The 27,305-nt window shown below is 39.8% G+C and overlaps 1 protein-coding gene across 14 annotated transcripts in view; it reads right to left on the reverse strand.

The window, feature by feature from the left end:
- Positions 1-555: 555 nt before the first annotated feature.
- PHLDB2 (pleckstrin homology like domain family B member 2) overlaps positions 556-27,305 on the reverse strand; it is a 98,719-nt gene continuing 71,969 nt past the window's right edge. For 7 of the 14 annotated variants that reach the window (XM_072965446.1, XM_072965426.1, XM_072965433.1 and 4 more), the window contains 9 exons: positions 26,014-26,154; positions 24,721-24,820; positions 19,316-19,351; positions 17,513-17,720; positions 10,789-10,879; positions 9,598-9,744; positions 7,525-7,744; positions 3,465-3,550; positions 556-2,863 (listed from right to left, as the gene is read on the reverse strand). In XM_072965446.1, the coding sequence (XP_072821547.1) occupies positions 2,723-2,863; positions 3,465-3,550; positions 7,525-7,744; positions 9,598-9,744; positions 10,789-10,879; positions 17,513-17,720; positions 19,316-19,351; positions 24,721-24,820; positions 26,014-26,154 (1,170 nt within the window). In that variant the 3' untranslated portion in view covers positions 556-2,722. The remainder of the gene's footprint in view (positions 2,864-3,464; positions 3,551-7,524; positions 7,745-9,597; positions 9,745-10,788; positions 10,880-17,512; positions 17,721-19,315; positions 19,352-24,720; positions 24,821-26,013; positions 26,155-27,305) is intronic. The other 7 variants (XM_072965450.1, XM_072965441.1, XM_072965434.1 and 4 more) reach the window with 3 other exon arrangements.

Consider the following 27,305-nt stretch of genomic DNA (forward strand, 5'->3'; position numbering starts at 1 on the left):
TGCTAGAGTTAAAGGCAAAGGCTGGGTACAGTGAATCCAGCCACTCTGGAGTCTTGAGAACCTGTCCTATTAAAACACAGAGAAAGTTGGATAAATAAAAACTCCATGGATCTCTTAAGAGGTGTAATGCCAGAAACAGAGCAAGGACAGCTGCTTGATTTTAGCAGCTTTCTCCAAAACTTACTGAGCTATTTTGCCAGCTCACCATTAAGTCTGTTGAAGACTCCAAAGGAACTACATCACTAAGGTGATGCCCAACATACATCACTAAACCATCCTTTATCTTAATAATAAACACTTCTTCCTATGGTTTTGGATAATTTCAAGTATTCTCAGTCATTCCTGTTCCTATTCTCTCCCTTTATTTTTGCAGGTATTCTTACATTTTATAGGCAACAAAACAAACAAAAAGCTGACTTGTCCTCAGAGTGGGAAAGACACGGCACAAAAAAGCAGGGAAACTCATGGATTATTTTCTCTATCCACCTTCATCAGTGTAAGAAATCAGGAAAAACTGTGGCTAGTGTCAAGTGAAGATGCTTTTACTGACAGTCATGGGCTTGAAGTAGACAAATTTATTTCCTACTGTCAATATTGCTTTCATTAACAGGTTTGAAAGACATGTTGTTGAAGGCAGTTTTTCTGAAATCTGCTGCCTTAGTTCAGAAAGACAAATGATATCCCCACCAAGTAAAGCCCTAGAGCTTTAACTTCACACCAGCGTGATTTTTCGCCTGTCAGATGGAAGGACATGTAGACACAGTCCTTCAGTCCCCAGTAATAATTGCATCTGTGCAAAGGGACAATAAGATGTCAGATTTTTCAGGGGTTATTTCCTTTTGTTATCAACAGGAATGTGACCAGAGATGCTTCTGATTACTTCTGTTTATAAAGTAGAAGTCATAATGTTGGCACACAACAACCTTTATGTAAATTCTGTAATTGACTTTTGCTCATTACGCCATCCCCTGTCATGTTACCAATAGGTAACTTCCTGATGAGAGATGCGTTTATTTGCAAATGGGAAATCTGGTCAACATTTTAATCCAAACTCAACATATTTTAACACACATATTTAAAAGGTTTACTACATCATGCAAGATATAAAGTTGATTAGAGTATCTTTACAATCCTATGAAGAAAGTAAAGTACAGTTCAGAAAAGTTATATCTTTACATTAACCAATAAAATTTTAGCAAATATATTTCACTCTCTTAGATCATTACAGGGTTTGGGGGAATCTCTGAAAAAAAAACAGATGATAAAGATGTCTTCTGTGATTTTTGTCTTTTACTGTTCAAGTAAAATCATGTGTCATCCAGTTGCAAAATCTTATTATTGGCAACATGTATACAAACCACTGCAAATTAAAAAAAAAAAAACTGTACTCCGTCAGGCCTGACGATTTTACAGACACTTCTAATTTACTCATTTCACTTGTTACTAGTAAGTAACATCATTATTCTCTACCTCTATTTATTTGCTAAGTTTTAGGAGAGAGTACATTCATACTTACAAACACACAGCATGAAAAACCAGGATAAATGGCATTTAAGAACCATTACAAAAGAGACTTGCCTGAAGTCATTTCATTCAACAAAAATTAATTTAACTCTAAAAAAAGGCTAATCATAAGGAAAAACATAATAAAATAGTACATTACAGAGAACATTAAGTTGAACTTCATTTGCCTTTTAATGGAACTACAATACTTTTGTAAATAAGTATTTTAATTGGTCTGTTCTTTGGTGAAAACAGAGCTCTGATTTCATGGTTATGTCATCTGAGGCTGCAATTAACAATGTGTACTCCACAACAGAGAAATCAGACAATCTAAAGGAAATAGGCTACTGGTTGCCTTTATTCTCAGCACTGGAAATGGAGAACGTCTCAGCAAAATAAGCTCCTAAATATTCTCTTTATTTTAAATTGCCCAATGTGACAATGTCTAAGACCACTTCTTTTCCTAAAACACACGGCTTTTTGTCCTTTCTTCTTTTACAAAAAGTGGTTTGCTACGTATGTACAGTAACTTATGCTGTTGGCAACTCTTCAAAGTCAACTTCTTGGGCACTTGTTGGCATCAAAGTACTATTAAAAAATGTAGAGTAACACGAAATGCAGTTCATCACTTGAAACTACTACTGTTAGACAGAAGTCATGCCAAGTCTTTGGTTTTGGTGTAGTACTTAGAAATTAGGACAAAACTCCTCTTACAACATATTCCCCTTCAAGCCCTTTGCTTATATTTATAAAATAACCTTCAGCAAAATGCTCCTTAAAAAAAAAAGCCAGTTGATTACCAATAACGTCAATGCCAATGATTTGGGTGCTAAGACAATTTCATATTTCCAAGTACATACAGACATTTTGTAAACAATTTAGTTTATTTCACCAAAGTCAACAACTGATAAAAAATAGTTTGTAAGAAATGTTCCTACAAGTGATGCTATTTACCAAAATATTGTTTTCTTTCTCGTAGGTGCTTCAATTCTTTTGCTTTTTATGATCAAGCTTTGAATTATTTATGGTCAAGCTTTGAATTAAAAGCCCCTTCTTTCTCATTTATAAATGAAAACTTCCTGTGAATATGAAAGCAGTTCTGAGTATACACAGTTAAAGGGCTGGGTCTGTTGGGTCATTCCACCTGGGACTGAGTATGGCTTCATTCTTGTAAGAGATTATTGCAGTCTGCCCTGAAGTGGACTGTTGGGCCAGTTCACTACAACAAGAAGTGAGTGTAGCCTTCTGCCCCGGTAACTATAACATCCATCCAGATGCGCATGGCTTCTGGCGATGGGGCCACCATGTAGTAGATTCTGTCATGCGTCTTGACACTGAAGGTGAGTAACGGATTAGGACTCTAAAAATTAAAAAAGGAAAATAATGTAAAACATCTTGAAATGATACCATTAAATACAACACAGAGATACGTGAGGGCTTCTCCCTCATTAAAAGTTCCAATTTATAGAAATCTACGTAGCTATTACTTTTGCTCTAATACAACCATTCTCAAGATTGGCTATTTTTCTGGCCTTTCTGCACAAGAACTCTCACAAAGAGCTCCCCAATTTTCTTAGCAGCTATTTTGTAAAGCTCTAGCAGAGTACCTAGCTGCTAGTGGGTGCTCCATAAATAGCTCAATAAACTGTTCACCTTAGCTTTACTAAGACATTTCCTCATGATCCTTCTCATAGTAGCTCCTTCTTAGGACCCTAGTAAAGAGTTACTTGGCAGGGTCTTCTAAATCAATATATCCAGAATATTTCCTCATTTTGTCGTGACTTTTTTTTTTACAAAAAGATTAGCTGCACTAATTACTTGTATGTTTACTTTTTCAACACTATTCTGACCATATCTGTTATGTCAGAAAGACAAATCTAAATTGCTTAGAATTCAAAAAACATCTTCTCCCTAACTTAGTTATGCATTCACATTGTAGAAATCTAAAATTCAACATTTACCTTGTTAGCATTCTTGAGGTGATCATAATATACTTCTTCAATGGCTTGAAAGTATATTACTCCTTTTAATTTAGCTTCATGCTTGTCTGCAATGGTAAATGAACGTTAAAACAAATACTGTATCACCACTAATGGTCAGAAAAAATAATTTCATTACAATTATCATCATTAAAATATTTATCTAGTATTTAAAATATCTAAGATTAATTCAGATAATCGAGGTTATGCATTAGCCCCATCCTATACTGCAAAAAAAAAAAAAAAAAAAAGAAAGAAAGAAAGAAAAAAGGTTAGAATTATCGGGCCCAAATGAAAATGACTGAGTGACTTTGCTCAAGGCTTTTCACCAAATTAGCAGTCAGAATTTACCCAGAACTACTGAGTGTCAGGTTAGCACACGAAGTGTAAACACTACTGACATCAATACAAATGATTTCCCCACATTCTCCAAGACAGTAGTTGTAATGCAAGTATTAATATGTAGATCTGCTGTAGTGAAATTTGTAACGAGTGCATTTTTTGACTTTAAAATTATGTTCTGCTTATATTTCTTTCCTATCAAATCTCTTGCCTAGCATGCCTGATTTTTTATCTTGTTCCCAACAGAGCTTCACATCAATAATTTAATGTCCTTCCAGCGCAGTGTTTTCCAAACTGTTTCCAAAGATTTCGGACTTGCCATAAAGGCAAACAAAATGTAAAACAAAGCAAAAACAAACGACCAAACCACCCACCAAACAAACAGCATCACTCTGTGATGACTAATAAGAATAATAAGTTCTTGAAATATTTTATCATTTAAACTCTGCAGGGATCATAACGCATGCAAGTGTATCAAAGAATCTCCAAATCATGGGTGAGGATGCAGAGAAAGCGACTCTGCCATACCCTGTTGATGAAAATGCAAATAAGAAAGCCTCTTTTGGATGGCAATTGGGTAAAACATACACAATGAAAAATGCCCAAATCTTACACAGTAATTCTGCTTCCAAAACTGTATTGTGTGAGAGCTACTGAGGCATGTGCACGTGGATTTGTGTTTGTGATGGCATAAGGCTGCAAAAGGTCTGCTGCAGCTTTAATAGGGAACTGATTCAATTACAGACCAGCCTTACAACGGATTCCACACAACCACTGAAAAGACTGAGGTAAATCTACACGTACTCATTAGAGAAAGTCTTGAAATATTGTTATGTGACGAAAGGTAGAAACAGAGTGAATAATTTGGTCCCAACTGTATTGAAGAAGACAGAATACCTATTCGTACTGAAAAATATATGAAAGGAGCAGAGAAAATCTGAAAGGATATTTCAGGTCTATCAGTATTAGAGAAGGTCAGAACTTCTGTGATTGGAAAGAGACTCCTTTCATTATACAGACTTAGTTTATGTTGAAGTTTTTACTACAGTGAATGTCCTTTTCCCCCAATAACAATAATAAAAAGCTAGATTGAAAAATAACAGCCTTGAGGATTCAGTAGAAAATAAATCTGTTTAATTGCATTTAACTCAGCATTTCCTTAACTTATTTGAACATGGACCATATTTTTGTGTTTGTCTTTGCTCTTTCTGGGGAAACACTGTTTTAATTAATACCATGTTCTGCGGGTTTCCATCAGTTTCTGTGAAAGAGAAGGTCTGTGTATCTCTCAAACATTTGCTGGAAAAGATCTTTTAATAGTTCATGGGAAAACGATAATACTTTATTTTCTGGAAACAAGTGTGAAATAAAATCTGGAGGTAAAAGTAAACCTTGTCAGTGTTTCAAAGCAGGCAGAAAATTGAGCAATAGAACTTTTGTCTGTAGGGCACTTCATATATGAGAAAGAATCTGAAAAACACAGGCCTCCCAGCACACTGTGAACTCAGAGACAATAATACTATTGCAAATTGATGAGATAATGCTAACCATTCCGTCTCGGTAGTATTATCCTACCAATTTACCGACACACTTTCTATGCCTTAGTTTAGAGCTCTTCTGAAGTTACCCAGTTAATATTCGGGAGGCCAAGCACAGAGGCCGGGGCACGATCCACATGGAGACCAATGACTGTAGCTCTCAACACTCACATCTGCTGCCTTTCACACCTACCAGGGCCCTTCACCTTGCTGACAGGCTGAAGGGGCGTGGTGCCTGTGGGATCAAGTCCAGCCTGAACCACCGTCTGTACAACCCTCCTGTTGGCTAGTCTCGCCCTGTGCTTGGTGGTGTTTGGGAAAGAGCAGGGGTGGGAAGGGCGGGAGCAAACAAAGCTGAGGATGGCTGTAAACAGAGCCACGTGAGCAGTGTCTGTTATATAACATGTTAATATTAACAAGCTGAGTTTAAATATAATTTTTGTCTGTTTTGTGTATTAGAGTTCTGAGTAATCATTCATATATCAAAAAGATTTTTATATTAAAAAAATTGAAAACCAGTCACCACGAAGTTTAAATCTGGAAAAACATATTTACTTGGGTCAGAAGGAGCACTGAACCTTTCGCCGGCTGACAGATGAAAAGTATGAAATGAGGTTCCCAGAGAAGAGGAGCAGACAAGAGTGAGGCTGTTTTGTCTGAGTTATTCTAAAATTTTATTTTTGGAAAATTCTGGGTGAGATTGTCTGTGGAGACTAGCACACAGCAGTTTTATTTACACATTTTGCAGACACTAAATTGGTGTTCCTAATTACATAGGCACCTTCTCTGTTGTATTAACTGAAGAGACTGTCTCTGGATTCTTTTTTTTATATCAAAGTGTATATGCATTTGTACTTTATTTTTTATTTTTAATTGACGTATAGTTGATTTACAATGTTGTATTAGTTTTTGGTGTGTAGCATAGTGATTCAAATATATATATACACACACACATATACATACATATATATACACACACACACACACACACATATACATATATATATATATATATACACACACATACACATACACACACATATACATATGTACATATTCTTTTTCATTACAGGCTACTACAAACTGTCTCTGGATTCTTACAAAACCCAAGGTCAGAAAGCCCAAGAGGCAACCTGTGAGGGTTATTAGACCACTTAACTCAGGCCACTCGCCCTTGTAGCAACTGGAACCCTGCCCAAGGAGCCCCTAACTGAACAGCAAGCACCCCCTACCCTCTCCTCACCCCCATTCTGGGACTCATCGCCAGTGTTTCCTTTCTTCCACGTGCTTCTTGGTTTCTCACACTTCTCTTCCTAAACATGCCCTGACCTCACACTACGATTAAATGACTGGGCTATCCTTTTTAATTTATTGTGCTGATACACTTAATGACAATTCTATACAATGCTCATCAATGCTGGCACTGTCACCCCAAGGCAGGGGCTCTCTGAAACCTGGCACGATACTGTTTACACAGCAGTTGGAAAGGAGCAAAACTATACTTGTGCTGATCACAGACATATTTCAGATGTGAGCTCAGAGTTAATAAGGGGCTTCTTAATAAGTATACCAGTTACACAAATATTCCTGTATTTATAGAAGATTCATCAGGGTATGGTTCTCATACTCCATCATTTGAAGAATCTAAAAATATTCCAGTCACTTAATACACACTTACTTACCCACTAGTTCACTGATGGGCTTCACTCTCTGGGCTTAAATGACCACTCTAGTTTATAAACTACAGCTGAATGACTGTCAGCCAAGCTGCTAATTGTGTGTGCCTTAAACAGGGCATATGCCATAAGAAAATAAATAGAAACCTTTTTTCCCCCTGGTCTTGTGGTTTAAAAGACAATATTTTGGGCTAAAAAAAAATTCCATTTAATATTTATTTGAAATTGAGCTTATTTCAGAACTAGAATAAACAAACTCATACTTTTAAAATAAGGTAGTTTTTGTCATTTCTAGAGAGGAAAATCATATCATGTGGGCCATATAATCTGGCTATAAAATAATACACATCTACCAAGCTAATACTGCCATTAATCCTATTACTTACCACTCTACTTATTGATACTGAATTTGACTGCCTTCATCCCTAAGCAGAGAGTGATTCAATTCCTCCTTTGGATATATCACTCAGACTTTTTATCACCCACCTGCATAGTAAGAGAAGGTGCGCTTGTTCCGATCAAACACAAACCAACGTTTCTTCCAAGTTTTAATTTTTCCACCCATTTTGATGAGGAATCCTCTGCAGGTCTTCTCTGTGATTGACACGTGATAGCAGGTATCAATATTGTGGCCAGCAGTCTCCACGTGGCTCCGCAAATCAAAGTCTTCCTTCCGGATGGGCAGATAGCGGGTCAAAGGTCGAGCCTGGAAAAGCACAAGCCCATCTCATCCACAGCTCGTCACTTGTTTTGTTTTAGGTCACAGATGTTTAGAAGTGAAAATGGACTGAAAAGCCTAGGTGTTAAATGCCCACGTGATAATCAGAACTTAAGATAAACACTGTCATTTGGAATCTGAAAAGTGGACAGCATTTTAAGAATGCTACAGGATAGGGGAAGAAAATGTGGATAAACTCAGGCCAACAGATTCTATTCCTTAAAATGGCCAGATGAGAAAAGGAAACATGCCATTTATTTTAGCTTTAAGAGAGGCACTTATCACTTAAAAGCACTGGGAAATGAAGCATGAAGTTATCTGGGCTGCTGCTCCCAGATGAGGGTAGAGTTTCCAGGAGCTCTCCCTGCCACAAGTTAACAGTAGTTCTCCTCAAATAACCTCACATGTGGCACAATTCACTGAACATTATTTAGTAAGTACAGCCCCCATCAGATCCCCAAGTATGTATGTACGTGGCAACCTGCATACACTGATAGAAACTGAAGGCAGAGACGTATGTTTTGAAAAGCAAAGCTGAAATAAGGGAAGAAGTGGAATCAAAGCTGTACCCAATGAGCTGTCCAGGACCAGACACGGAAGAGGCGTACAAAGATGTCTTTTGTTTTACTCTGGCTGGAGCAGGGGCTCACCTAACCTAGGCAGTACCTATCGCCACGGATAATATTTCTAAAATGGCCTTTTTATTTTATTGTTACGTTATCCCACCCCTTTGCCCTGGGGAAAAATATCGTAATCATATCTTGGAAACAAAACTTAGAATTAGAATTAAAACAGAACTTGTGCCTTTTGGTTTGGCCTCAGGTACCAAATGGGCACAGATGACCTTTACTGCAAATCAAAATCTGACAGAGGTTTGGCATAATGAGATAAAATGAGTAAGTTTTACTTTGTATTTTTCCTTTATTTTTCCTTTGATTCTACGGCACTTTGACTCTAGACAGATGTCATGGATTTACTGACACCTCAAAGCACAGAAAGTCTTAAGGAGAGTCTCTCTCTGCTGTACCGATCAAACTGCCAGCAACGGTAAGGAAAGGGGGCATTGGTACCTTTTACCTTTGAGTCTAGTAAACCCTGGTAATATGATTTGAATTTGAATTTGAAATTACATGGTTCTTAGCAAAGTTTTATCTCAGTTTCTCAGAGAACATACATTATGTTAGCAGTGCTAGTGACAAGAACAGAGATTCAAACTGGACGATGATTGAGATGGGAAGTTAAACAAAGTGGCTGGTCTTCCTGACTTTTGCTTGAGTCCAGGAGTCCTGTGCACATGTCCGTGGACTGGTGCAGCAAAGGGGACACATGTGACAACACAGTGATTAGAAGGAAAAAAAAAACCCAAAGCATGAATGCCACCTCCAAGAAACCAGGCTGGTAAAAGGATCCCGTTCTGGAGTGTTTGTTCCTGAAAGATGGCTTAATAGAATCTTTTCTCTCTCAGCTAAAACAAATACAACACCCAGCTTGGTCTGGGTGTTGTGTTTGCTTTCAGTAATGAATCTAGCCGCATTTTCAAAGCTGGTCAAAACACATTCTCCTTTTAAACATACACCCCAAAATGGGTAGAAGCAAAAATGCCCCTCCCATCAAAAGGTTCCACATAACTAAAGAAAAATGTCATTTTGTTAGTAGTTCCCAAGGAGTTTTGAAATAAACATACATTTTTTTGCCCACTAATGCACATCTTTCTCTCACCCATTCCATGTCAAGGGCTAATAGTCAGCACAGCCAGAGGCATCCTCAAAACACAGCATGGCCATCTTCTACAGAACAACCACCAGGGGGCAACCTACTCCAATCCATCCAGATTGACCTACCTGTGCCCTTTGTTTCTCCCTAATTTTTACTTCCTTTTCAATTAACTTCTGCCTCTGGCTAGTTTCTTCCTGCAGTCGTTTTTCCAGGAGTTCTCGGCGTCGTTTTTCTTCTTCCAGAGCTCGCTTCTTGGCTTCCATTTCGCGTTCCTAAATATCATTTTGCAGAACGATTTTTCAGACATACTGGCTACATACCTGAATGATTCCAACTAATATATACAGAAAAATAATTCTCACTAGACAATTCCTGGCTTTAAAGCCTAAGCTCTTACATTATAGAACCAAGATTAAAACACCCGTAATCACCTCTCACATAGCTCCCAAAGTCATCCAATGTAGAAATGCAGCCACTACCCTTAACTAACAATTGAATATTAAGTGAAAACCCAGCTGGTGACTATATTCAGTCATTTCATACTAATGACCACAACTCTCCCATTTTTAATTTTAAAAAGCCTCGCTAATTGTGACCCAACACTAGTCATGACATTTAGCCTTTCTTTTGATGGCTGTCTTGTTTTTCTTTTTCCAATGGAGGCACTAGGGATGGAACCCAGGACCTCGTGCACGCCAAGCAGGCGTGCTACCACTGAGCTACACCCGCCCCCACGATGGCCATCTTCTAACTGAAGGCCATGGGTCCTTCCAATTCCTGTTGTTGCTCTGTGGCTTCCTGGCTGAAGGCTGCAGAGGAAGCACACAGGGAAGTTAGAAGAGGAAAGGAGGTGCCCTTTTAGGCAGGATGCACAGGCATTTGGGGGGATTCCTAAGGAAGTTCAGTTGCTGGCCTGAAATACAGTCACAATGACATGGGATTTTAATATCCCAATAGTGTAGTTACTGCAGGCTGACAAGGCAGGGAGGACGCAAAGAGACACAACATTCCTCCTACCCCTTGGCAGGCCAAAAAGTGGCCACTGGAGGGAAGATACCACACAAAACACTCATTTCAGTTTCTGTCCACACTACATGTATTTCACACTATGAGAAATGGTAGTGCGGTAAAGAGCCTCAGACATCATCCCTCCAACCCCCTTACTTTACAGATGAGAAAATGAGGCCAAGAAAGGTTGAGTGACTCCTCCAAGATCACACTGCTTATCGAGGCCTGGGGGCAGTTCCCCAATGTCAAGTGCAGGGCATCCTGAACCACCACATCACCGGCCCCTGGCATACAGACATCAGGCCTACCCTGGATTCAAGCAGCCTGGTCTTCTCCGCATGAGCCTGCTTCAGAAGTCTCTCCATTTCTTCTATCCGGGCAATGTTCGAAGTGCTGGCACTGAAGAAAACACAAAAGCCTTTTAAGGATATAGCTTCTGACTGCTGTCTCTTCACACACACACTCACATTCACACACACACGGGTCCAGAAAGGTGTATGACAAAATCCAACACAATTTGAAAGATGTTACTTACAAGAATCACTGGTCTGAGGAGGCGAGTCAATTCAGCTCTGAAAACTGTAGGTGAATCTAACTTAACTCAGCTTAGGCAACAAAAATACAGGCGAGGGAAATAACACCAAGTAAAGTGCTTTACTCATGAATAAACAAAAGCCAAACTTTATAAAGTGTGTTCTCAAAACGTTTCCTCCAAAGCCTGAAAGTTTTTGGCCCAAGGGAGGCTTTCCCATTAGTTTAATTATTCAGAGATGCCAGACCCAACTAAATCACCACCAAAGTTCTATGTCGATGGCCCCTAAGTTTGGAAGTCACTTTATTTGGTTTGGGAACAGGAGTCACCAGCTGCTTTTTCATTGAATCTTTATGCATGTGGACATTTTATTTCCTGAACGGTGTTTTTTTTTTCTCTTCAAAATGGCAATATATGTTTTATCGCAAAACTAAAATATGCTCATTTTTAGTAATGCACAAAAACATAACACACAAAAATCAAAGTACCACTAATCTTATCTTTCAGACCTAACTTCTCAGCAGTTTTTCTGTATGTCTGTTTACACCTATGAAATTTACTTCAGAAAATGGGATGAGACTATAACCCTCCAATCTGCCCTTTTTACATTAAAAACGTAATTTGAGTACTTTCATGTCATTAAATATAAATATAAATGTCTATTAAATGGTGATTTAAAATGGCCAATTAAAAAATGACTTCTCCTACAGGTGCATGAGGAGGGTGGTGGCCAGTTTTGCCAGTTAAGCCCACTCACCATGCCAGTGAAGAAACTGCATTCAGGGATCCAAAGGCTTTAAGAGAAATGCATCTTGAGAAAGATGTCACATAGACAAGTGAAGGAAAAAGCCAAGGGGAGTGAGAGCTGCAAGAACAGTTAGGGCTACTAAAAGAGAAAGAGGAGAATTTGGAAATGCTGAGCACTAAACAAAATATTTTATATTTCACTTGTTTACATTTTATTTGACTATTTTGGAAAAAAAGGACCATAGCCTGGGTCAAAATTATTTATTCTGATGTTGCAGCCACAGAGAACCAATGTTGTTTCTTACACATGTACACTTGCCTAGTCACTTAAATATATGCTTTCTTTTCTAGACTCTCTTGGGTACAGAGAGGCTTTTGTCCCTGTATCCTCCATAGCACAGAGCCTGGCACATACAGGAGGGTTCATGTTTGCTATACCCATTCATATAAAAAATAATTCAAATAAAATGAATAAGATAATTGTTGTATAGTCAGTCTCCCAAAATCATATTGTTGATCACCTCAAACCTAGGGTATTTCAGACACAGGGCTAAGAGTTCTTCTAAAGAGATAAATGACCACAGTAACACAGGACATATGGTTTATCTTAAAATCAGTATTGTGCATGCAGATGTTTACAGCAGCTTTATTCATAAATGCCAAACCTGGAAGCAACCAAGATATCCTTTTGTAGGTAAATGGATAAATAAATTGTAGTACATCCAGACTATGGAATGTTATTCAGCACTAAAAAGAAATGAGCTATAAAGCCATGAAAAGACAGGAAAGAACCTTAAATGTATATTATTAAGTGAAAGAAGTCAATCTGGAAAGGCTAAATATTTTATGACTCCAATTATATGACATTCTGGAAAAGAAAAAACTATGGAGACAGTAAAAAGATTAGTGGTTGCCCATAGTTTGAAGTGAGGGGTGGGAAGGGAGAGATGGACGAGCAGACAGAGCACAGAGGATTCTTAGGGCAATGGAAATACTCTGTATGATACTATAATGATGGATACACCACATTATACATTTGTCCAAATCCGTAGACAGTACAACACCAAGAGTGAACTCTACATAAACTATGGACTTTAGGTGATAGTGATGTGCCAGTGTAGGTTCATTAATTGTAACAAATGTACCACTCTGGTGGGGGATGGTGATAATGGGGAGGCTATGCATGTGTGGGCACAGGGGGTATGTGGGAAATCTCTGTACCTTCAATTTTGCTGTGAACCTAAAACTGTTTAAAAAAATTAAGTTAAAAAAAAATCAGTACTGCCAGCCTCATTACAAAAAGCATCCGTCAAGGAGAGGGACAGCCTTAGTAACGCTGACTCCATAGAGGCTTAACAACTAGGCTGCACTCTGCAGGGTTATCTTGGGCCAATTTTTAGACAGGTGTTTTCTTCTGAGAAAGACATGGACAAGGCAATTTATTTCTCATACTTCCATGAGCTGTTGGGGGACGTACGAAAGGATAAGTTCTGTTCTCTTCAACCAGCAAGGATTAAGGGGAAAAAACTAATTTCTGTGCAGCAATTTGCATTTCCCTTTATTGAGACTACCTGACCTCATGGTTGGAAAGGGGACAAATTCCATCAGCTCAACTGAGAAAGCCTAAGACAACATGCAGGTCATTCAATAGCACAGGACACGTTTATGTTCTGTAGTGTCGTCTGTGACATCTCATATATACATATATGGCTTATGACTCCAATTAATTTAGAAATAAATAATTAGAGTTTCACTAAGTCTCAGGTCTTAAAAAACAATTAAAAAAACAAAACACTCACTGATACGCTAACTCCCATCTGCCCCTTGGTTCTTTCTATGACACCCCCATTATTCATCTAGCTTGTGCCTGAATGTTGTTACAAGAAACTCACTGTGCCTGTTCCTCCATTGTATGGACAGCATCGTTAGAATACTGATACTCACGCGGAATCAAAAATCTGTCTTCCAACAGCTTCCATTCACTGGCCTAAGTATGATGTTGAGGCCATAGGAAGCCAATCCAGATGAACTGGTTGGAAATAACTTGGTTAGAAATAAATATTTCAGTACATGTTTTTTCATATACGTGTTATTGGGGCATATCTGGGGCAAGTTTTCAAATATTTATCCATCTTTAAATATTTCTGTTCATGTTTTGAGAATTTTTCAGGGTGTTTTCTATTTATTTGATAATATTTCCAGTTAATTCTCTGCCAATTATACTCAATCTGCTTATTTGGCAATGCTTCCATAAATGTCTTAATTTTTTTCCCAAATGATCTGAATTTTCTGAAAACAGTTGATAGAAAGTACATGTCTACATTTCTTCATAACTTCATACCTTTTAAGCACCTGAAGTCACTTAAAAAATTATACCTTCTATACTTAAAAGCTACTTTGGTTATTTTGTTAAAAAACTTAATTTTTATCTATGGACACCTACTTACCTACTTGTTCTCTACACCTACACTTTTGCTACTGTTGATCTTAATATTTCCTTGACATGTAAACCACTTTTACTCGGCAAAACTTTTGCTGCTCTACGATGCTACGTTGCCACTATCTGATGCTTTTTGGGGAGTCAGAGTTGCACCTGCAGCGAAAAGTAAATGGGACTGCAACAGGAACTTAGGGAGAAGTCTAGGCTTGTCAATACCATGGCCTGTGAACAAAGGAAATGCCGTTTGGCTCGCACCTCCCGTGCAAAGCAAGAGCTGGAAGTCGCTGAAGATACACTGTGTGATGCATTCATTACCTGTAGCACAAGACACTCATAGTTACTTTCTCCAGCCCATCCAGATAACAAAAGGAGTAATGCTTCCTTCCATTGCTCCAACTTCTGACCTTCTTCAAAAGACAGGCACACATTTCTGATCACGTATGTGAGCGCTGATACTGAATCACTTGGCCATTAATGGTCTAAAGATAATTAGTTTTGCCTACCTTCTCTACTCAGCCAATGTTCTATTTTATCAACTGACGATTACTTTTTGATGTGACCAACTTTGGTAAAAACCATAGCCCTAAAGAAAAACAAAACTTCACTCAAGGGAAAAGAAATCTAAATAGCGGATTTAGTTTTCAGCGCTGGGTAATATCTTTCAGCAAAATCTGAATTGCCTTTTAGAATACTCACTTTAGAGGCAAAGGCAAAAACAGGAAAAGGAAGGAAAAAAGCAAACAAGAACAGTCATACAACAAATAAATAAATAAGGAAAATGTAAAGCCTGCAGCAAAACAAAATCCTCCATACAGTTGTAAACCTTCTCCCAGACTGCCTTCAGTGCACCAGTTTGCCACTGAATGAAGAGCCAGTGTCCCAGACCATCAATTTTCAACTCATCTTCTCAAGTACTTTTTCAGGCTACGCAAATCATTGCTCCTTATAAAACGTCTAATCTCTCTCTAGTCAGTAGACTATCTGGTCCCTTTGACAGTTAGCTGCCCTCCTCTGAAGTTCTCCGGCTTTCTGTATCTCTTCTGAAAGAATGCCCTAGAATAAAACGCAAACACTGGGTTTTGACTCCCTAGAAAGAATACAAATCTTTGCCTAAAAGGAAAAGATTAGAAGTACCTGAAACCCTGGTTGAAGTATCTCTTAAAACCAAGCTCAGCCCCGAATGCCCTCAACCCCATACCCAGTCCTGTCCCCATTCCACACACAAGCTGCTGGTAGGTAACAGTTTAAAGAGAGACCAACTTCCTCAGTATCTTCTCGGAGCACGACCACAAGGTCAGGGCTCAACAGCAGTGCTAATGATATCGTATTGTTGCAGGTGGGATTCAGAACACAACACTCTTGAGCTAATTCAGTCATGTTAGCAAAATGGAGACTTTAAGCAGAATTGACGTTCAGTTGCTGTTTTCTAAGACCCAAGACCTTTTTTCTTAGCTTTATGATTGCGTACAGTGTAAGTAATGATGCTGAAAAAGCAAAAACACTGTGTGACTCAAGTAACTTTCTGGTAGACACAAAAATGATGTCTCAACAAAAAGTGAAAGGCAAAGGTACCCACAACTCTGAGTAATTCTGTAGGTCTACCAGTAGCTCTTTGTGACCTAATAAACCACAAGACTAAGTTTGTGTTGCTAGAATTTCAGCATGGAATTACCTCTTTAAAACACGTATTATTTCAGGATATTTTAATACATAATTTTAAAAAATCTTAGAAAGAGGAAATTTTTTAGTTTTATTTCTTTCTACTTATCTTCAAAAAGTTCCCATTAAGAATGTGCTGTCCTAACACACATTCGAAACATTAGCTTCTTACTACCCACTTCCCTGATGTTTGTCACATTAATTCCCATCATAAAAATGGGTACAAGCTTATCTTAGGGCAGCATGAACGTTTTTTAGGTAAATGGTGGCACAGAAGAGAAATGCTTGTTTTTCTTCTTTCTCCCTTTTATTTAAACTAGACCTTTTACAGGCATCTTCCACTTTGGCTTCAATTTTTGGACATTCAGAGAATCTGTCGGCATGTTTCAAGTAATACTATTAGTAATTTCTGACCACGGTGATTGATTTTCTATGACTGCTAGTAGCACTGGGTCACGCGTGTGAAGAACTATGCAAAGTGATCGTGCTGGAATTTAATACTACATTGTAAGTCAATTATACTTCAATAAAAAAATAAATTGGGGGAAAGAAAGAAAATGACCACATGTAGCTACCTGCCAGGAAAGACCACTCTGCAATAATGCTGTCCTCTTAACAAGGCACATTCACTGGGGTCATTCTCATTTTCTATCTTTGGAAAACATTTAAAGAAAAAGTAAATGGGTAAGCAGATAAAAATAAGTTAAGATTTTGCTGGCCACTGTGCTTACTTAGTCTCTAGATCTAAACGTCTAACGTTTGGTAAAGCTAATTGAAGTGGTCCCTTTCTAGGCAATTTCCTGTACTCACTGCTGCAGTGGGTCTGGGGAGTGATCATTTAGAGGGACGTGTATTTACTTTTGATTTCTGGAGAGGTTGAAGAGGCGGGAGCAGATAATGGAGAGAGAAAACCACGATGATAGGAAAACATATAGAATGTACTCACTTATTAAAGATGGCTCAAAAATAGGAAAAAAAGGTCAAGCTATCAAGAGTTCACCACAGGGATACTATTATAAAATGTTCAAAATCATTTGGGAAGAGGGGAGAGTAGTCGGATGCTTTCAAAATAACAACTTTCCAAAGCGCAAAGTGCCTAAGAACCCGGAAGTCCCTCTGAGATCACTACCCTGGGAACGGGACGGCTGCGTGCTCTGCTCCCCTAACGTCAACTTTGTTCCTCCCGTCATCATTTTATAATAGTTGCTGGGCTGCTGACTTTCGTCTGCATCCTGTTATTCAAAAGTAGCAGGTCCATTCGGTCGGTTTACTGCCATTTGTGAGTAACCCCTCAAGGCCTCCGCGGCCGGCCCGCGGGCGGCTCTCAGACCCCTCGCGGGAGCAGCGCACGGCCCGGCCCGAGCGCTCGCAGTGCCGCCGGCGGTCTGACGCCCAACATGAAAACGGCTCCCTTTCGGGCGTTGTTGTCAAATGTAGCGAAACAGAGCAGAGGAGAAAATGGATTAGTCACATGGGATACAGAGAAACTACTTTCAAAGGCCACCATGATAGTCAACCTTCTTCTATATCGTAGACTCTTTATGCTCTGAAATTTGGGCTTGTACATATGCATTGTCCCAAACTGATGGCTTTACTTTTTGAAACCAGTAGGTGCTTTTCCAAACCAGAAACCTTTCCCAGGAATACATCTTACCTAGAGATATTGTCAGGTGAGCAGGCAGAGATGCTGGTCTCCATGCTATCAGAGCTGTCTAGGCTCAGCGTGTCAAAGGCCTGGTCCTTGTAGCTGTGATCTGGGTAGTGGAAACTGTTCAAGTAGACATTTGATTCGGATGCTGTGCGGTTGTAAAATTCAGAAGACTTCTGCCTTTGTCCCTCACTCATCTGTTGGTGATTATATCCTAAGGAAAGAGCCATAAATATGTTACTATGCCTCATTTTTCAGTCTTAGATCTTCTAAGACATAAGCCAGCAACCCAAAACATCTGCCTATGAAACTGGGGCCTTGGTCTAATTTGTTTTGAAGCCAAAAAGATCAAAGAGACAGCATCACGCTCAGTGCAAGCAAGAGTTTCCCAGAACTGGCCTTGTGAATGATGGTCTTTGTCAGCGGGTCACTTGACACTGCTGTGCCATTTCCACTTCTCAGTACAACCGAGGATAATATATCAGCACACACACACACCCAGAACATGATTAAAGGCCCCGAATCCTCTAGAAATAGCTGAGTTTAAGTGAATCAAGATGACTCCTCATGACAAGCAACACCAGGGTCTTAGGGAAGTCATTTCTTCAGTGGTGTTCCAACTTAAGGGCTACTCAATCTGGTCACAAAACAGAAGCTGGACCATCTAGGTATAGGATTTGAGAAACGCGCATGTCACTCCTATCATCACGAACACTTGTAGTCTGGTTAAGATTGCAAACTGCACATTTTTCTCATTCTTCCCCCCCCCCCAATTTGCCTTGTCTGCCAATTACCTTATGTAAGACATGCAGAGTCCATAACCCTTCCAATGGCTGTGGTCCTCCTAATTACCACATATATGGCTTTCTTTTTTTTCCACCTTAACCGTCAGCCTTTGGCTAGTTGGTGGTATCAACCATATGAAAATGTAGGGATCACATTAATAGGAGCAAAAGTACCATAAGTAAGAGGGGTTTTCCTTACCCTGTACCTGGTCAGCTGGCATGTCGGTCATTTGTGTTATTGCTATGGCTTGCTCTCTGGTAGCTGATTTTGGGCATCACACACTGAATTATTCTTCCTTTTGATTCTCTATTTATCATGTACTCAGGAATCAGGGATCATACTGATAAATAAATCCCTTGATTCATTAAAAAGATGTTTCTTTAGCCGGTACCATAGTTTGCAATCAAATCAAATCTGATCAAATTTCCTACTAGACTATTATTAAGAGCTTACAATTGGACCATCTGAATTTTCCGTTTTCTTGTGCTCAATCTACCTCTCAATGAGGCTTTTAATTAGTAATGAAATGGTCAAAAAGAAGGCCAGAGGGCAAAAGAAGACAAGTGATTCCAAACAACTTCCTCAGCTGTTGACTAATATTTCCATTTAAAAACAGAAGCCAAATCCATGATGCTTTAACAAAGCATTATAAACCAAAACTAAAACTGTAAGATGATTTTAGTTCCATGAGGAATTTGCATGCCGTTCGTATTTTGGAGTAGTTTTAGATTATCTACGTGAAAATGTTAGTACAGATTAAGGCACTTCTGGGAAAATAAGTTTCCTTAATATAAAATGTAATTATAAATGATAAACAAACACCCATACGCAAAAACTACATATCACTTTGCTCAGGAAACATGCAAAACGTGAAAGCACACCATGAGACTTCAGAGAGCATGTCATTAATTGCAATGATTAATGCATAAAGCATCACATGAAGCCAGTGCATTCATAAGCGTGGAGCATGTGCCTTTTTTTCCCCTTAAGAATGGCAAAATAATTCAATATTCAAATATTTACCTTTGATACTTGAACTTTTGGAATTACTAACTGCTCCTTTTAAATTGTTTCCAATTATTCATCATGGAAAAAGGGGGGACAAGAAAAACACACCAGAAATTATTTGAAAAGGTCATACACATATCTTTCCTTATGCTTTCCAAAAAGGCTTGTTGGCAAAGAAAACCTCACACTGGCACTAATGACATGAGAGACATGTCCTTGTTTTAGTATGAAAAACAAATCCCTAAAGGATAGCCCTATAATTAAAAACATGCAAGAATTATCTCCTGGGCAATGACATGTGCCAAACCTCCCTTCCCTTCAGTTTTTCACAATGAGGAAAAGTCAGTTCCTACAACACAACGAACACTTTCTGGAAAAGCAGAAAAGAGAGTGAATATATTTCTTCTTAAAACAACTGTATGCCCTGCTCCTCATATCTTCCAGGAATTTTTTTTGTCCCAAAAGTATCACAAAATAAGAAAATGAACTTACCACCTTCATGAGAAGTAGACAGTGAACTAAAACGGCACCAATGTTTTGGATGTGGGCACAAGGGACAGCCGTGTTACAATGTGTACCGTGCTAAGGACTGTGACCCTAAATCCCCTAGGTCACCTCCTCTGTGTTTCACTGTATTTCGCTGCTCTCAGTCTGAGGGAACCTTTCATCATTCCGGTGGTAGGAAGAACACCTTGCGTTTTCATGGCAACCTGAATGCAAAGTGCTGCTGCTAACAAGCAGCTTTCCCAAAGCAGGACTTTTGCTTCCTGTGGACCCAAGTGTGTGGGAACGTCCATCTTATGAGCTGCTCCCTTCCCCTTACCGGCAACACTCAACTGATCACGATGAACTCAGCTGTCACCTGGCTGAGCCTCCTCCCTCCTGAACAATCCCCCCCAAAAACAAGTTACTTCTGCAATTACAAACGAGGGCATGGGCCTCCTCCTTGGGACCCCAGAATTGCACCAGTGTGACTCATAAGAGCTGGCTTTAGGATCCAGGCTCTGTCCTGGCCCTTTAAAGAGACAGATATTTTCAACAAAAAAACCCTGCAGGAGAGCAGGATTCTGGGGGAGGGTTCCCTGGTAGGGGCCCAGGAAGAGCTGCTGGTGCAGTAAGGTAGCATCAGTACCGTTGTGAGCTGATTAAGCCTCCACTCAAGATAAGTTATCAGGGAGGGGGACATGTGTATCCTGTTCACCCCCATTTGCTTGGGATTCAGATGTCACAAAATTAAAGACTCACTGAATGTATTCACTTGTTCATCTGTAAATTCTAACCATGTTAGTGGCTAAATAAGGACATAGAATGCATCTAGTGTTTGGGGTGGGGCAAAGCAAGGGGGTTGGAAAAAAACCTGAGACTTTCTCAAATCCTTGAGACTGCTTGGTTTTTGTTTTTGTTTCAAAATTATGTAGCAAGAATAACATTCAGCAGTGGGACAGCAACTAAAAAGGAAAAAAGGCCTTGTAAATGTTCTAAATCCTTCCTATCCAGGCAGAAATGTCTGTCTGAATGCAGTATTTTATAGGCTTTATAAAGTGAGACCTGATAATATCTGAGGCTGGTCGCTAAGCACAGCACAAACATGGAACCCAAGCCAGTTCAACTCTCTTCACTGCCCTGGAAGAGCCAACAGATTGGCTGTGCAAAGCCCATTTGTCATTATTTTTCAAAATGCTCGTCTTTATGAATTCTAGCTAATTGGATCTGAAAAGTCCTTTGTGAGTTAACCATTGTGGGATACATAATCTCACCAGTATTTTCCAAGTGTGTGTTATAGACCTTCAAATGGTTATCTGGGTCTTAATACAGAAAATTAGATGACCAAATTATAATCTGGTTTGAGAGGATAAAATTAATGGGTACTTCCGACCATTTCTCACCTGCTGAGAAATTCATTCTTCCTACCCATAGTCCACAGCCGGAAGACGAAGGCGCAGGACAAGTCAGGAATGAGGAGGATGACAGTGGAAGGGAAAAAGATACAAGATCAGAAAGGATGACAAAGGGATAGGAAAACAGACACTTCTGCATGCAGTCGTTGATGGGGTCAGTCACAAGACCAGCTTGACGAGGTAAGACGTTCACAGTTTTAGATTAAATCTGAGTTTACAGAGAAGAACTCAAGAAGTTAAAACAACAAAAGTAAGCTTATGGAACATGCACACAGTCAAAAACGAGAAAACCTTTCGTACACATGGGTCAACTAGGAAACAGGGAGACTAAAGACAAGATTCTATCTATGAAACAGTTCTTTTTGCTGAGAGGACATTAACAGACAGTTTTTAAGAGCCAAGGTTTGCAACATGCCATTCAATTATTCGAAGCACAATCCATCAAACTTTACAAGTCAGTCCTGTAACATCCTCCGTCTCTATCACCCGGCCACGTAAGAAGCGTCTTATTTATTCCAGCCAGACATTTAGACTGCTCTTCACTCTCTGCTGAATCTTTCCTATAAAACTGGCTTAAATGGAATGAATAAGTTGGAGCCTCCTAAATCCTTCCATCCTCCCATGTAGCCTCCTTATTTACACCTGGCCTTTATAAAGGAGAAACATCCTGTTTGACACTTAGCCGACAAACATCACAAGGCCCGCTCTTTCTTCATCTAGATCCTGAGTCTTACAAAACAATGCTTCTGAAGCACTCGTGTTTCCTGCATGGTCTGACCTTGCAATAAAAAAACAAAACAAAGAGGGTCGTGCAGCTGCCCATGAATGAACGGCAGCTGCGCCCAGCATTGTGTTTCTAGCAAATGGGCAACAATTTTCCTCTATTGTGTAAAAGGGATAATCATTAGACTGAAAAATACACCATTGTACAGTTTTAAATCTGATCACTTCTTAAAGATGACTTGACAATGACCTTTCACTATTTGCTGGAAACAAAAACACCACACAGGGAGGTTGTCATACCTTTCTTGGACTTTCCTGCATTGAACAGAAGACAAAAGGACAAAGATTTCATTCATTCTAAAGCTTACAGAGGAATAGTTCACAAGTTGTACAAAAGCCAATAACCATTACAACTTTAAGAGCTGAGTTCCTGGGCTCTCTGCTTGAAACCTGCTCTCAGAGATCTTTGTCGGCAGGATCACGTTGTCAGTTCTACTAAAACAGTGCTGACGGAAGGAAGGCTGATACTTACACCATTGTCCTTGATGTGTCCATTACGAATAAGCAGCAAAAGAATAGTTCATTTCAGTTAATTGTGCAAGTCATAAAATGGTTAAGATTTATTTCACTTGAGTTAATGAAAATGTGCGAGGTCCAGTTTGTTTCAAAGCCATGAAATTTTACTTGGCGCTTGCTAGTTGAATGAAGCCAACACGTGCTAGTGAAACAATTCTAAATGAAATTATCATTCATCTTCCTTGGTCCTTGTGGGCCAGCTGTATGGGCCTGGTAGAAAATCCCACCAATTTGATGGTCTGTTTTAACTCAAAAAACTGCAGTTCCCAACTGCTCCTCCTCTGGGTGGGGGAGTCAAGGGTGGCAGGCTGGCCTCACAAGATATTTACATCACATCCCCTTGGATCAACACATACATGATGGTTCTCTGTTTACTGGGAAGCTGTCTCATCAGCACCACATGGAACGCTTTAAGAGGAACACCACTTAGAGCTGCAGCAGGGAAAGACTGAGGCTGCAGACCTCTCAGATGGATAAAAGACCTACCAGTGAAGAAGAGAGCACGAAAGCTAAGTCAAAGACAACAGATTTCCCAGAGGGTATGTCTGTCCCTAATGCGACCTAAGGAATTGTCTCAGTTTTTCTCCATGAACCTAACATGAGGATTTCTATTATTTAAGGGAAAAACAAATTAGAAAAATAGAGATCAAACATCCCTTCTATTTCACTACATCTCACAAGAATCCTCTTACATGATACTGTTAACAACTCGATTTTTACAAATCTATCCATTTGGTATAAAAGTCTAGTTTTTCTTACTCTCTACGGAAATGCTTTCAACATAAATATGGCATAGTGGCTAACCCAAACTTTGTTGCCTTCAGCCAGAGGGAAAATTTACTTAAAAAGAAGTTTATAAATATCACAGAAGAATGCCTTAACAGAAAACAGACTTGACCCACAAGTGAACAGTTATAAGTGAGAGCCAAAAAATAATCATTTGTTTATTATTTATAAACTATAAGATTTATTTTTAGCTTATTAAGAAATTATGAAAAAATAAAGGAGAAGTTCACTCAAGTGTATTTTATTCAAATGTTAACACTGTGAACCTCTCACACATTATAAACCACGTGTATGAATACCATGGCCTCTGTTAGCTCTTAAATCCCTTCTGGTGATGATGAAAGCCTCACTCAAGTGACATATATATTCCACTTATCCACACACATATACACATTGTATATACACACCATTAATTATACGTACACTAATAATTACACATTATTTCTCATGGTATCAGTGATTACTCCCTGGTGACATTAGTAAAGAGGCCGAGCAGTCCGAGCTGAATCCCAGCCTGCTTGGAGGGAAGGGTATGAATCCCACTAACGAATGTGCTGAGAGGCCACTGCTGGCATCCCCCTTCACATCCTGGGCAAACCTCCATCATTGCATTTACACAGTTTACTGAAATCGTATGTTTTGTGTCTCTCTTCCTCATGAGACTATAAGTATGTCAAGGGCAAGGATCATGTTATTTATGTGCATTCTTGCTATCTAGCACTGCGCTTGTTCAAAAGTCAGGGCCAATATAAGTTGACCTAAACTTTACTATGTTAACACAATAAATCGAATCCTCTCAATGAGAACCTCACCTCTGGAATTGCATTATAGCATTTTCTTCTAGTCCCACAAAGACTACTTGAAAAATGCAATGTACTATTACAAAGAAATAGACTATGCTGAGAGTCCAAAACTACCTGAAACCTAACATCCACATAGAATGAAAGCTCGGTCCACATTAAAAGCCCTCTGGGAAGTTTGTCCTGGGCCACTGGTGCTCTGTGTCAGCTCAGTGAGCCTTTAGCAGGGGTGAAACAGAGTGGCTCAGCCACAAACCAGGGCAGTGACTCAGTTAAGTGCCCTGGGAATCTCTTAGGACGTCAGCGGTCTCTTTTTAGTTTCTCCCAATCAAATACAAAGGTTAGTAACTCTCTAGGGGCCTTTCTTATCTGAGAATTCCATTGAATTTATTAAGTACAATGGGTATGTTTAAAATGTACCAGCCACATGTATATGTGGGAAAAGTCATCTTAGGACAATAAGGAGTATATATATATACACACACCCCTCCCCAAAGGGGATACATGAAGAGTAAAGTTGAGAACTGTGGTTGATTCCCTCTCTAATGACCCCCAACTCTGCTCCGACTCACTCTCCCTAAGGAACTCTAGTGCCTGACAAAGGACATGACACTCAGTTTAAAAGGTACATACATACCTCTGAGCATCCTCCGAGATTCTGAGTCTTTGGTCATGGTTGCCAGGGAGTGGGGGAGCACGCTCCCACAGCTGTTGCTTTGTCCCAGGGGCAGGTGGCCCTGTGAAAACCAGGGAAATAATTCAGGCAAACCGCAGGCCCAGTGGTCCTTCCGGACATGGTCACATCGCTGTTTCCACAGCTCCTATCTCGGTACAGAGGGCAGGGAAGGTAAGGCTCTGCATCCCGTGTGTTGATGTCCCTCCCCAGGAGCTCCACGGCAGTTTCAACATCACAGCCATTCCTCCAGTGGCAGCAATTCCCAGACTGAAGACAGATGGGGGAAACACTGTCCAAAACCACCTTAGAGAACAACTCAAAGTCCTTCATGCATGAGGAGCAGAGGGCAGATGCAGGGTCAAGAACGCATGCACGTCATGCACAAGGACAGAAAAGATCTACACTCGTTACAAGGGCACCAATTTCCATCCACTCCTAGTTATCAAGTGGACTGACAACTGGAGAAACCTATTAATTACTCCTGTGGTTTTAGCAATCTTTTAAAATAGCAAAATCCTTAGTGTAAAATATACCTGGAATGCAAATTTATAAAATAGATGGAAACAAAGTTACTCTGATTAAGGGCAAGGGAAGGATCCCAGAGTCTGTCCCACTCAGGACCTCCTTCTCAGTTTCCCTTCCCCTCTTCCTGCAATGACCCCTGGGCAAGTTAGCAGAACAGAAGTGAAGGCGACTCAGGCATCACACCTCAAGGGTTCACATTCTTGCGTCAGTGCCACCAGCTGAGGGCACGGGGGCCAGCCACGTGGCTTCTCTCCACCTGGGTTTACCCACGTGCACAATGGGGATGATGATAATTAGTACTTTCACTGCATAGTGCTGTTGGGTTTTAAAATAAAACAATCCACATAAAAGGCTTGGCCCAGTGTCAGGCTCAAAGAAATAACTCAGTAAGTATTTGCTGCTATTATTCCTGGGATCCAGCGCTTATATCCCCCAATTTCCAGATCTGGGATGCAGCTATGGGAGTGTGTCACGGAAGTGAATGCTACTCACCACTCGTGTGGTGGTGTGAGGAAACGCCCTGGACCAGGTAGGTGCTTTGGTACCAGAGTGTATATTTCAAATGTCCTCTGAATGGGTAGGAAATGCAATTTAATTACGATGTCTGCCCAATAAGCAAACTTACTGGTTCATTATTTAGCATTTTCTTTAAGGGCCTTTGCACATCAGTCAACAAGAGGACAAATGGACTCAGTGAAGGTGAAGCCCGTGGTTCTCCCCATGTCCTACCTTCGGGGCGGTGCTCCTCCCCATAGTAGCACTGCTGAAATGTGGGGATATGGAAGGGGTGCTTTTCTTTCGAGGCAAAGTGTCACTCAGATAGAGGCCTTCTTGATGCTGTTTTTTCCTTTCTTCCAGACTTCTAAAGTGCTTTAAATGCAAATGTAAAGCAGAATAGCACAGCTTGACTAACTGAAACAGGTCACTGAGGAAATTAGGAAGTATGCATTTACAAGGAAGCTTTGGAATTTTAACACAAAATTAAAAAAAATTATTCAGCTTATACTTGTGTTCACTAAGAGACCTGGGCTAGCATTTGGTGAGATACATGGATACTGGAGGAATCTACTACTGAACCTAGAAAACCTTTTTGTAAAAATCCACCTGTCCCTTTCACAGTAGTGCCTGCTGTCTTGGGGCCTCAGGACAACTTACAAATTATTATGATGGTTGCCATGTGGATGGCGGAACAGCCAGTGGACAAAGCAAGTAAGCAATTTCTCCCCTTGTCTGTCTGGACAGTGCTGTGTGATGGCACAGATCCCAGTGTGAGGAGAACACGAAAAGGGAGAAGAAAGAAGACGGAGAGAAAGAGTAAACAGGGAAGTTGCTTTAAAGTTGGAATCATATCTCAATCACATAAACACACTCCAATCCCCATAATGTTTCCATGTAAGGCATCCTTCTCGATTTAAAAAAGATCCTGGCCAAGGAGCCCCTATTGCAATCCCTCGCACTGAAAAATCCTCCTGTTGATGATTTCATTTTTTTTTTCTTCAGATTCCTAAGGCAAAATTTTGGCCAACTTGAAACTTCTCCAAAGTTTTCTTGGCCTCCCCCAAAAATGTCTTTGATAGAAAAGTTACTTCCTAACTACAGATTCTTTCAGTTTGACCACTTTTATACCAAACACAGGCTTTTGAAATATGTCACAATGTGTTCAAATCTGAGTTATCAACTTTACTATCAATCTTCAAACATGCCAATCATGAAGAATATCTGCACTTTAACTTTACAATGATCTATTTATACCTGATATTTATGAACCTAAGAGTTGTGAGGAGATCAGTCTTTTAACAGAAGGTAACAGATAGTGAGGGTTCCTGCAGGAAAGGTAAGGGCTGGGCATAGCAAGCCAGGGGGCGCCTACTTTGCGGGGGCTAATGACTGATCCCTGGGGCCAAATTCACATATGGATTTGATGATACTTGAAAGGAGTCTTAAAACAGATTTTTTCTGAATAGCCACACGTGAGTATGCACTGAATGCACTAGAAGGAGGGCAGGTTTGGAATAATAAAT

The sequence above is a fragment of the Vicugna pacos genome, chromosome 1, assembly GCF_048564905.1.
Source record: "Vicugna pacos chromosome 1, VicPac4, whole genome shotgun sequence".
Taxonomy (NCBI): domain Eukaryota; kingdom Metazoa; phylum Chordata; class Mammalia; order Artiodactyla; family Camelidae; genus Vicugna; species Vicugna pacos.